This window comes from Alligator sinensis, unplaced genomic scaffold, assembly GCF_000455745.1.
Source record: "Alligator sinensis unplaced genomic scaffold, ASM45574v1 scaffold752_1, whole genome shotgun sequence".
In the NCBI taxonomy this organism is placed as follows: domain Eukaryota; kingdom Metazoa; phylum Chordata; order Crocodylia; family Alligatoridae; genus Alligator; species Alligator sinensis.
In genome coordinates, this window is record NW_005842000.1 from 1,339,354 (window position 1) to 1,351,107 (window position 11,754).

The 11,754-nt window shown below is 50.0% G+C and overlaps 1 protein-coding gene across 1 annotated transcript in view; it reads right to left on the reverse strand.

Annotated features, from left to right (window-relative positions):
* The window catches only part of KCNQ2 (potassium voltage-gated channel subfamily Q member 2), a 77,035-nt gene that overhangs the window by 54,227 nt on the left and 11,054 nt on the right, over positions 1–11,754 (reverse strand). The window contains exons 3-4 of the mRNA XM_006021691.2: positions 4,297–4,387; positions 1,582–1,708 (exon numbers count right to left, since the gene is read on the reverse strand). Coding sequence (XP_006021753.1) covers positions 1,582–1,708; positions 4,297–4,387 — 218 coding nt within the window. The remainder of the gene's footprint in view (positions 1–1,581; positions 1,709–4,296; positions 4,388–11,754) is intronic.

The following is an 11,754-nucleotide window of genomic DNA, read 5'->3' on the forward strand; positions in this document are numbered from 1 at the left end:
ACCATCAGCCCCACAGCCCCTGGGTGGGCTCTTCCAAACTGGCATATCCAGCTCACTTTTCTTGGTGCAATGACACTGGTGCTCGGATGGATTCATTCGACCCCTCAGACATTACCTGTGTTCTAGCCTTCCCTTATAATCTGGAGTTAGTTTGGTGCCAACATCCAGTGGTACTATCGACTGTGCCAACTGAGAGATACACACTGGCTCCTCCACATTTGCCTAGCCAAAGCCAAGTAGAGTCTCAGATTTCCCACTTCACTTCATGCCCTCAGCTAGTCTGCTCTTGCACCGACATCTTCAGTGTATTATATAGCACCTATCCCTATATCATTCAACGTCCCCCTTCCAGAGCTGGAGAGCAACCAGCAAAGATGCTAACACCTACCAGCTCTCCATCAGGTGAACAGGCATGTGCATATTGCAGAGAGCAAGGGCTGTATCGCATGCCATTGCATGGCAATGACAAGGGCTGTATCGCAAGGGCTGTATTGCATGGCATTATACCTTCTGGAGGAGGCATAATGCCATGCAAGCCAATATTCACCTCAAGAGACTGATCCACTGCATGGCTGAATGAAACTCATTCCTCCTCTCCTCGCTCTTCCCCCTTTTGGACAAATGGAGCCAAGAGCCCAAGGCCTGAGCTCTGGTTTGATGCACAATGCCACACCTCGGGGCTGGAATAAGCACCTCCAAAGTGCCTGCCCTTGTTCCACCCATGTTCCACATAGGGACCACCTTGCAATGTGAACACCTAATGCCTAACTCATAAGGCAAGCCTGAAGGCCTGTGTTTCAGGAAGGACAATTTCAGCCCTTTTTTCTTGTTTGAGGAAAAGCGGGTGCATTTTTAAGAGGAAAGTACTAGACATGGACCCAAACCATAAGCCCTGAATCCTCAGGGCATTTAGAAACGGCACCTCAGCTCGATACCTAGGGGTTTGGGTACCTGCAGTCAGGCTCCAGATCCAGCTGTGGTGCCTGGGGCTCACCTCTGGAAAGCAGTGACGATAATTCGGGTAATGCCAATTTTATGGGGAGGCAAAATGGGAGCTGCAGGAAGCTGAAGTGATCCGTCAGGGACAGACATGCGGGAGGCATGCGGGTTACCCAACTTCTCCTTTCCTGACATTTCCCAAGCGCCTGTTTCTCAGCTACACTAAGAGCACTCGATGTCTTCCTCAGGCTGCCTTGACTAATACAGGGACCTGGGCAGAGCCAAGCACCCATCCAGGGTATGGAGAGGCACCAGCGTAGCTCCATCCCTCTCTCCCCTCCACATGAGCCCGGAGTAACCGAGCATCCGATCCATACATATGCACAGGAAGCCAGGCTTCTCCATAGCAGGTACTTTGCCCTTTAGCTCCCTGCAGGACCTGCACCCCAACACCAGGAATCCCTCAGCTAGATTTCAGACTGGCCACAGTCACACCTCCAGGTTCGGTTCCCGTACACCCCTCCTCTTGGCATACGGCAAACCCCAGCACGCAGATCCCCCTGGCGCACACTGTACTCATTCTGCGCTCTCAATGGGAGCTGCCCCCACTTCTCAAGCCCGCTGCAGCAAGGCAGGTCTTACCGATGACACAGAAGGGCTTGCGAGCAAATTTTAACCTTCCCCTCCAGCCCCGGTATCGACAGCAGCACCCGGCAGCCCAGATTCTGACGAAGTATTCCACGCCGAACACCACGATGGTGACTATTTCCTGCAAGGGAGACCGTGCAATTAGTTCAAGAACAAAGCCTGGGGGAGAAAACACTGCAGATTCAATACAGACTGTGTTGGTAATAAAAGTCCATTGTGTTGCATTTTATTTTTTTAAAAAGCACCCACTGGTTTCTGTGCTCCAGCAGTGTATTGCAGACCATTCGGAAACCCGGCTCGGTGACAGCTGCTCCCAGACTGGTTTTCAGCATCTTTCTGAATGCCCTTGGCTGTCAACTAGCCCTTTGTACCATCCTGCATTTCACTAGGGTCCTTCCAAGCCGCAAAGTGAAAGGACTAAAACTATCGTGAGTCAAAGCTCTGTGGGTCGTGTGCCGTTGGTATGGTACTGTTTCCCTGATTCCCCCCCATATTAACGATGCTCACCTCGCCTTTCATGTGTGCTGAGTCTGACAGGGCTCTAATTAGGCTTTCACTGGCTTTTGATATCGGGCGAGGAGATGGTGAGGGGGAGGAGGAAGGGAGAGACAAAGAGCGGGGAACACAATGAATCCTGGGAGCCAGAGGAAGTATCTAATTCTGCCAGCGATCACTCAGCGTGTCACCAGAAGCCGCATTGTCAGTGTATGCAATGTGCCGTGCCAAGCTGTTTAAGTAGGGGAAGTATGCGCCTTTATGTCAGATCAAATCAGCACCAAAATGTTTACAGGGCAGGGCAGGCAGGGACGTACCTAGGCTGGAGCAGCATCTCTTTAAAAGAGCCTCTCACTAGCTTGTATATTCAGGCCCAGAGCATGGCAGGTTGTTTAGGCAGACAAGGATCTTTGGGTAAATGTGATCTCTTTTATTAGACTAACTAACCAGTTGGAGAAATTATTTTTTGCAAGCTTTCCAACACAAACGCCCTTCTTCAAGCATAGAGAGAGGCTGTTGGTGTCCCTAGGCTTGAAGAAGAGTGTTTGTGCTCAAAAGCTTGCAAAGAACAACTTTTCAAACTATTTAGTTGGTCTAATAAAAGATGGCATTTACCCAAAGATTTGGTTGGTCTAATAAAGGAGATTGCATGTATCCAAGGATTTAGTTGGTCTAATAAAAGAGATCCCATTTATCCAAGGATTTAGTTGCCCTAATAAAAGAAATCACATTTACCCAAAGATGTGGTTGGTCTAATAATAGAGATCACATTTACCCAAAGATTTAGTTGGTCTAATAAAAGAGATTGCATGTACCCAAGGATTTAGTTGGTCTAATAAAAGAGATCGCATTTACCCAAGGATTTAGTTGGTCTAATAAAAGAGATCGCATTTACCCAAGGATTTAGTTGGCCTAATAAAATAAATCACATTTACCCAAAGATTTGGTTGGTCTCATAAAAGAGATCGGATTTATCCAAGGATTTAGTTGGTCTCATAATAGAGATTGCATTTACACAAAGATTTGGTTGGTCTAATAAAAGAGACTGCATTTACCCAAGGATTTAGTTGGCCTACTAAAAGAAATCACATTTACCCAAAGATGTGGTTGGTTTAATAATAGAGATCACATTTACCCAAAGATTTAGTTGGTCTAATAAAAGAGATTGAATGTACCCAAGGATTTAGTTGGTCTAATAAAGGAGATTGCATGTACCCAAAGATTTAGTTGGTCTAATAAAAGAGATTGCGTTTAGCCACGGATTTAGTTGGTCTAATAGGAGACATCACATTTTCCTAGAGAACCTTGCCTGCCTCTGTCCTTACACCAACACGGCTACAACCAACAACCCTGCAGTATCTTTAGACACACACAGAACTGACAATGGCAGAGATAATTTTCTTTGCCGGGGTCTTAAGCACTCTCATTAGACTTTTAGCCCAATTCTCTCTTTGCTCACTAACACCAGAGCAACCCCAGAGCAGCTTCAGTGACTTCAAATTTATATCCAGCATAACCAGGAGGTGCTGCTGGTCCTGTGAGGGGAAGCTAAATACAGCGCTATAGTCTCTCCAGAAGAGAGAGAGAAGAAAAACCGAGAATAACGATGCCAAGTGAATGAGGAGTTACTTTGCCAGCTTCCACCTGTTTAGACTGGGAGTCCAATTTGCACTTTCATCTTAAGAAAGGTCCTTGGACCTTCGGGGGTTTAAGGATTATAACAACCCACCCCTTCCTACCAGGGGCTGCCAGGCCTTTGCTTGGAAAGCTGTGCCTGCCGTTAAGGTTGGAAAGCATGGTGAATCCACACAAAGGTCTGCATAAGGGGACAGTGTTTGAAGGATGGATACCTCTTCACTCCCGAAATGTCTCACCATTTTTCAAAAAGAAATGCAAAAATCTAGAACTCTTGGTCCAGAAATGATACCTTTTATAACAGTGGTCTAAGCTGGCCATTTTTCAAAAAGAAATGCAAACATCTTATACTTATAAAAGGTATCCTTTCCAGACCAAGAGTTTTAGATTTTTACATTTCTTTTTGTCTCAACCCAACGCGGCTACCAAAAACATCACCATTTTTCAGAATCTGCCTCTGACTGATCCCCTCTTGAATACAGCACCACAAATGCTTGTCCAGGTTAAAAAAGTCAATAGTGTTATAGGTTATTTCCCCCAACTGTCACACACATTTTTTATTTGCAACTCTCAGCTTACCAAGATGTAGAGAGCCCCTTCAGAGCTATTCTGGTACTCATCGATGGTTGAAAAAACAGACAGCACGAGGCAGGAGAAGACCAGTAGAAAACTAGACAAGAAAAAAAAAATGATGTCAGTCCTCAAAGCACAAGTTTTGGATAGCTGATCAAACTTTTTAACCCATGGCGTGTTTTCAGATAGGTCGCATTGTGCTGCCATTATGATATTGCCCCTCTTTATAAAAATATTCTCTCACAGATACTCAGTACAAGGTGACCTGGTGAGAAACTGGTGGTACCCAAACATTGCAAGCTGGGGAAGTCATTGATGCAATGGCATCGTTTGGTGTCATCACGTTGCTGTATCACAGCGAGGTGCCACACAATATGCTCAAAGAAGCTCCCATTTAAACAGCTCCTGGAAAAGAGCATGCATTGGATCGCTTCCCAGCCGGTGACAGCATTACCACACAATCCTGTAAGACGTCTACCTTCACAAGAGCAGCCCCTCCACTTGATTCACCCTAATGAAAGCATTGCAAGTTGTAAGAGCTACCTCTGGGGAAGCAACTGCAGGACAAGTGCATGCCACTACTGTAGGTACCAGGGACCCACAATACCTTTCCTGAGCAATGATATCTTCCTGCCTGATTTCTTGGTGATTATATTACTCGCCCATTGATTCAAAGCTTCTGCCACGTCGCGCACTGGTTTTATATTTCCAGTTCAGTTTTTGAAAATGATGATGATAAAAAAGGACCTCCAATTCACTGGTTTTCAGGTCAAGCAGGGAGAGCAGAAGGCAGATTTGGCTCTTAGCATGCGAGTCTTCTCGGCTACGACAGCGATGCTGAAACCCCTGGTGCTGGCACCACAAAGGCAGAATATTTTATCTGCATCTGGGCTTTTGTGCTGTTGCCCACCAGAGTATCTGACAGCCAATTATGAGGAGCCTCTCGGGGCTTGCCTGTTCCCCCCGAAGTGTCATTACTGGAGCGGATCTGGATCCGGCCTTCCTAAGTTTGAACCTAATTGTTTCTCTGTCTTCTCAGCCCTCAGTCACACGAGAGAGAAGCGTGCCGCTAAACCCTTGCACGTCGCACTGAATATTTAGCGCTCGGCTGTACTTGAACACGCTCCTCTGTCTTGTTTTCCATTGCATCTGGGAGTCGGCTCTGTGCGTGTGAAAATGAAGCCTCTCGCTGTCTGGCAGCAGACACGGTGCTTTGCCTGACAGCGGGGAGAGCATGCCGGGGATGCTGGAGAAATACCTCCTGGAGGGATGGCTCAACACATGAACCCTTTGCAGAAAGCATTGCCAACCTCCAAGCACCCGCAAGGATGGGGGAACTCCAAGGCACAACCAGCTTTCCGGCAAAGGCATTTGCAAGCAGCTCCACAGTTTGGTGGGATAAAAGGCTTTGCAGGATCAATACAGGTGTCTGCAAGCCAGCATGACTGTGCTAAGAGACTGTGTGGCCCCCGGCAGAGAAAGCACTGAGCTGGCACTCACAAGTCTAGCCCCAGCTTTGCCAATGTCTGATGTGGTGAACTTGGGCAAGTCATTGCCCCTCAGCCTCCCCCTCTGCTTTTGCCCTCTGTAGAAAACTACCAAGAACAGCAGTGATACAGAAATGAGCAGTGGGCTATGAGATCCCCCAGTACGAGGCCACCAGCAAACCCATGACAACCAGTCCAGTGCTGGACCCCTTTTGGCTTCACTGGCCTGGTGCAGGTTTCTCAGTTAATCATAGAAAATGAGGATGGGAAAGGACCTCGGGAGGTCACATCTAGTGCAACCTCCTGCTCCAAGCAGGACCAGCCCCAACTACATCATCCCAGACAAGGCTTTGTCTACTGGGTCTCAAAAACCTCCAAGGATGGAGACTGCACCACTGCTCCGGGTAACCTGTTCCAGTGCTTCACCACCTTCCTAATGAGGAAGTTTTTCCTAATAACCAACGGAAATTTCCCTTGCTGCAATTTAAGACCATTGCTCCTTGTCCTGTCATCTGCCCTCACTGAGAACAGCCCAGCTCCATCCTCTTTGCAGCCCCCCTGCAGGGAGGTGAAGGCTGCTAATGGGGCTCAGTGAATCCAGCCCACCTCCCACTCCCTCGGCCTCTCTGGTATGTGCTTGGAGATTTTCCAACACACCCTAGTGACCCAAGAGCTCCTCTCACTGACTTTCCCTGCACTTGTGCTCCTAGCTCAGGCACTTTTGCAGATCCTATCCTTGCAGATGATCTGAGATGGGCGTGGAGGAGATGCGGGTGGCAGTGAGATAAGGTGCATTTTACCAGCTACCCTGTCATTCAAACCCAGCCTGTAGCAGCAACAGTAACATCATCTAATGGCGTCTACGTGTCCCCTGGGAGTTAAGCTGATCTCAGCCTAGTTCCCAGTGGACGGGTCGCTACCAGTCCAAGCCTACCCCAAATTGGCAGCCCCATGACTATCCTCCGCACAGAGAGACAAAGGACTGAAAGGGCTACGGACCCAGCTTAGCTAACAGCAAGGCTTCAGCCTCTGAGGCTGTTGGTTGGCACTTTTCATGAGCACTGGATGCATTAAAACCACTTAAAAAAGGAAAGTGAGCAACCTGGTGCCATCCCCACGTGACAAGGGAAAGCCAGGGGCTCCTTCCTGAGGCATTATCTGGCACCAATTCACAAACCAAGCAAGTCAGCAGGCAAGAGCAAGAACCTGCTCAAGCAAGGGGAGGGAAATTAATTTACTAATGATGGATTTGTTGATACAATAAAGCAAGCCGGCTCGGAGATAAACCAAAGGCCTACATTTTGTAAAAGCTTTAAATAATTCATCCCTCTGGCTTTGCTTCGCACTACTGCAAATTGGAATTGGAATATTTATAAGGTGGAGTTCGGCGGGGGGCAGCTGGTCTTCTTTCTGCAAAGAAAATGAGGGTTGGTCCTTAGAGCTCGGCTGTATCACGTCTTTGTGGGTTTGCGATGGCCATAAACATCCCAGCAATGAGCACAGATAGGCGAGGTTCACAGCACTTAGCCGGATCACGGCATTTATGCAATGCTTGCCGGTTCCCAGAGGGTGAGGGACTTTCGGAGAAACCGCAGCGGGCACTGCAGATCGTAAACAGCGGGGTCGAATCTTGGCACTGGTCCTGCAGCTCCTGGGGAGCCAGGGCAAGGCTGTTTGCTCACTAGGGAATCCCTCTCCTATGCACCAATGCAATGCAAAAGGGCTCATAATGAAGGTAAGCAAATGGCTTTTCCATCCTGCCGGCTTAGACCACTTAGATGCCTCCCCAAAGGCCGTGTATTGGCTTAAATGAGTGGTTCTAGGCACCTCTACTAATGTAGCACCAGCATCTGCCACTTGAATTAATGGGAATTGCAGGCATCTCTCCCAACTGAGGCAGCTTGTGCTCACCAAGGAACAAAAAAGCATGCACACAGGCACTTCCCATAGAGCAGCTGACCTGCTGTAACTTCACATCCCAGCTTCCCTCCTGGGAGCTTGCTTGTGCCCATACCCTAAAAGAGCAAGCTAGCATGGCCATTTTAAGAAGACTGGCTCCCTGGAGCTGCCACTCCGAGCTCACCCCACTGAACATGGTGCACAGGCCCAGGGCAGCTCATCGAGGTGGTTAGCAGCTGTCCCTGGGATGTAAGACAAAGAATGCAACTAAGGCATAAGGATGGTGAGGGAAGCACTGGCTGCTGCACTTTCCCGGCCCAGCACAGATGCTCGTTAGCCAGGCATGCTACGTTCAAGACACTCCTGGTAGACAGATCCGCTCATCACAAGGACTCGCTGCTGACCAGAAGCCCTTCCTGTTCATGAAGCTGCTAGAAGCAACAAGTGAATGCTGCTGCACATCTGGCAGGTGAATGCCGCCGCACATCTGGCAGGTCTAATTTTATAATGGCATCTCCAACAGGGAGCACTGCTCATCAGAGAATCATAGAGAAGTGGGGCTGGAAGGGACCAAAGGTCATTTGATCCGACCCCCTGCTCAAGCCAGGATCATCCCTATCCAAATCATCCTATCCAAATCCACAATCTAAAACTACCGTCTGCCCAGGCACGACGCACGACGCCACACGCGAACTGCCACAGGTAAAGCAGATGGGACCAAAGCTCAGTCTGGAGACAGGATGCAGGACCTGCTCCCCATCCCTTAGTCTGCATATAACCTCCTGCCCCACTGCAGCCAAAGTCAGCCAAGCAGTCAGGCATCTGCTCCCATTTTGCACCCGATGATGGAGACAGCCCCCTGACGAAGGAGAAATCTCAGCCCGGCCCAGCCTGAAAGGCAGCACGGGAGAGGGACCACGATGGGCAGAGAGGTGTCCACGCCTGGGCTGCCTGGCAGAACTAGAAAGGAGGCAGCTAGATGTGGTGCAGCCCACGAGCTGGAGAGAGGTTTCCCCTTTGCATTTCAGAGTCCCAGCCCCTGGAAAAGAGGTACCTCCAGTAGTTCGGCTTGCAAACCCCTGCGGTTCCTAGGCCTGCTTATCCCCCAGCCTGTGGAGCTGTGCATCTGTAATGTTTCCTTTTCCAGGTAGGAGAAAGCAGCCTAGAGCATCCCTTAGCCTCTTCTATCCCCTCCTCCCCAAATGGCTATTGATTGCTGGCTGGGTTTTGTAATAAACAGAAGAATTCAGCAACAGGGGGGTTCTGGGGTGGGTTTTTTTGTAACTTAGAGTCATTCATCAGCTGATCTTAGCTCCGTGCACAGCCGGAGCTGCTGGAGAAGACGCCGAGTCTGCCAGAGGATTGCAAACATTCCTCCAGTTTTCCTGGGTCAGCACGGCCCGGGGACCTTAAGTACCAGACTGCAACGGTGTCTCTGTCTGGGCTGGTCCCGAGAAAAGCAAACCTTGCATCTATGCAATGACAGAAACCACAATCTGGGGCATTCGGCCCTATTCTTGGCCTGGCCTAGATTTTACCACAAAAGCCTACTTCAGAGAGAGACACCTCTGAATACTGAAAGGAAGAACGAAATAAAAAGAAAGAAGCGTGCAGGGTGAGATGGAGCAGAGGAGGGGAAGGAGAAGGGCAGCAAAGCTGGGCTAGTCTGGTTAACAAGCAACAAGGGACATGCTTTTGGAAGCACTTCCAGATAAGATGCCCTTTGATGTCCCAGCAGTAAAGTCCTAATAAAAATACACATGCACAAACCGTGCCGTCGCTGCTAGACAGGGAACTTGGCAACTGCTGAACAGAAACTGCCAGGGGTAAAAGAACCGATGGCTAATTAACAGAGCAGTTTTGTACGTGGTGTTTGTCACCCGACAGCATCCTTGACTGGTCAGGGAATGGAAAAATCGCTTTATCTGCATAATTCCCAAGGGCCTGACTTGAGAATATGATGTGGGCACATGTGATCCACAAAGAAGGTACAGGACAGGAAGGATGGGTAGCAATGGTCTCTTTGGGCAAAAAGATGCTCACGGAGGATGCAAACTGCATTCCCACAGTGCTGACGACCCTGGACCCGAGTGGGAGGTCCTCTTTTGGACAAGAGCAAAGCTGTGACATGCGGGCTGGCTTCTTCTCTGTCCATCTCACCCTCTCCCAGCCGCAGCCCTTGCAGGGATGAGCACCACAGGGCAGGAGTAAGAGGGGAGGACCAAGAAGGCTTGAAGCTGATGAGGTTCAGACTACAGCCTAGATTCAATGCACCCCTTGGAAAATGCCAGCTTTTAGCTTTCACTCCCTTTTTGACTATGGAAATATAACAGAGCATTTTGTGGCAAAGAACGTAGATGCTCAGAAGGATTTTAATAGCACGGATTCCTATTGGAAACCTCTGGGTTTATCGTGTGAGTTGGGGGTAGGAGGGGGTAACGTGCAGCACATGTGTCACAAGTGACACGGACAGCCTGCGCTTGGCGTGCAGCAGGTTGGGGTGGGGACAGGCAGCACCGTGGCAGACCGGGCAGGAAGCAAGAAACAAAGCAGCAGATTGGGCAGGAGAGCACAGGGCAGGGAGCAGAAAGCAGAGCAGCAGACTAGGCAGAGGAAGGAGATCGGCGTGGCACTCAGGGTGAGTCTGAGGCTAAATCTGACAGTGCAAAGCCTGTGTGACACCCCTGCAGCACCCTTGAAAGGATCTCGAGGCACCCCAGAGCACTGCAACCCCCTGGGTGAGGATCACTGGCCTGGGCAGAGCATGTGAGAAGCCAGATAAGCAGCACGAGGAGGACGGAGGGAGCACAGCTTCTCCTTCCCTTCACCGCTTGCTCTGCCAAGGGACTTCGCGGCTTGTTTTCTTCTCCCAGCCCAAGGGGGCTGCTGAGCAGACACGATGCCCGTGCGTCAGCCAGGAGCTGCGAGTCGTGCGCCCAGGGACACCCCTGTACACGCACCCTAGATGCACATCTGTACCGAACATCCCTGGGGACCCCTCCCTCTCTTGCATGATGGGGCTGGCTACTAATGTTCCCTGGACCTCAAGTTACCAAGACCTCTGCCCTGCCCAGCATACATATCAGGCCCTGCCTGTATTGTGCCCCTCCCAGCAATGGGTATGGCATGCAGGGGGGGGACAGGCAGCACCGTGGCAGACCAGACAGGAAGCAAGAAGCATGCCTTCCCAAGCATGGGTTTATTTCCCTGGATAAAGAGCTTTTCCCACCTGTCCCCAGCCACCAGGTCCACCCCTGGCACCAGAAAGCGAGTGGAGATGGCCGCAGCGCCACGTGGTTACTCCGCTCCTTGCCAAGGAGCATCCTCGTCGTGTCATCCTTGACAAGCACGGGGCGCCGGTTTGCAAGCATTTCCCCTGGGCTCCTGTTGCCATGGTGCCCAATTAAGAACCGATGCAGATCACTCTTCTAGGTCCAACATTCATTACAGCAGTGCCACGTTTCCACGCTGCGGGGGAGGCTCCAGGAAAGACACCAGCCACGGTCTGATAGCCAGCTACGGAAAGCTGCTACTTCCTCTTCCCGGCTCCACCGCTTCTACAGACACCCATAACCCCGGGTAGAAATCACAACCCCCGCAACATCGGGCCTGCCGCAGACCTGAGTGAGACACGATATTGCCTGCCCGGGGTGGTTTCAAAGCCATGAGGCTGCAGAACAGCTGTGCCGTCCAGGGGAAGGGGCTGTGGCTATTTCTTTTCTTGCCTTTCTTTGGTTTGCTCCTTAATTCAGGTGGAGAAAAAGAACCAGCACCTTCAAGGGAGCATCTCTGGCCTGGCTTATTCAAAGCAACACTTGCAATGCTCAAAAGCAATGCTCAAAACACCATCCCCTTCTTTAAGGCATCCTAGGCTGGTGCTTCTAGGTATGACCTCTATAGAAATGAACAACAGGATCATCCTCAAACTCAGAGAAAGGTCCACTTCATAGCAGAAAGGTATGGAGAGAGGTAATTCGGGGAAGCTATACATTTGAGTCAAGGTAGATTAGGTACAATTAAACCAGACAGGGCAGAAAAGGGCTCTGTACCATAACGGATTGCTGGGGAAAGGGAAAGA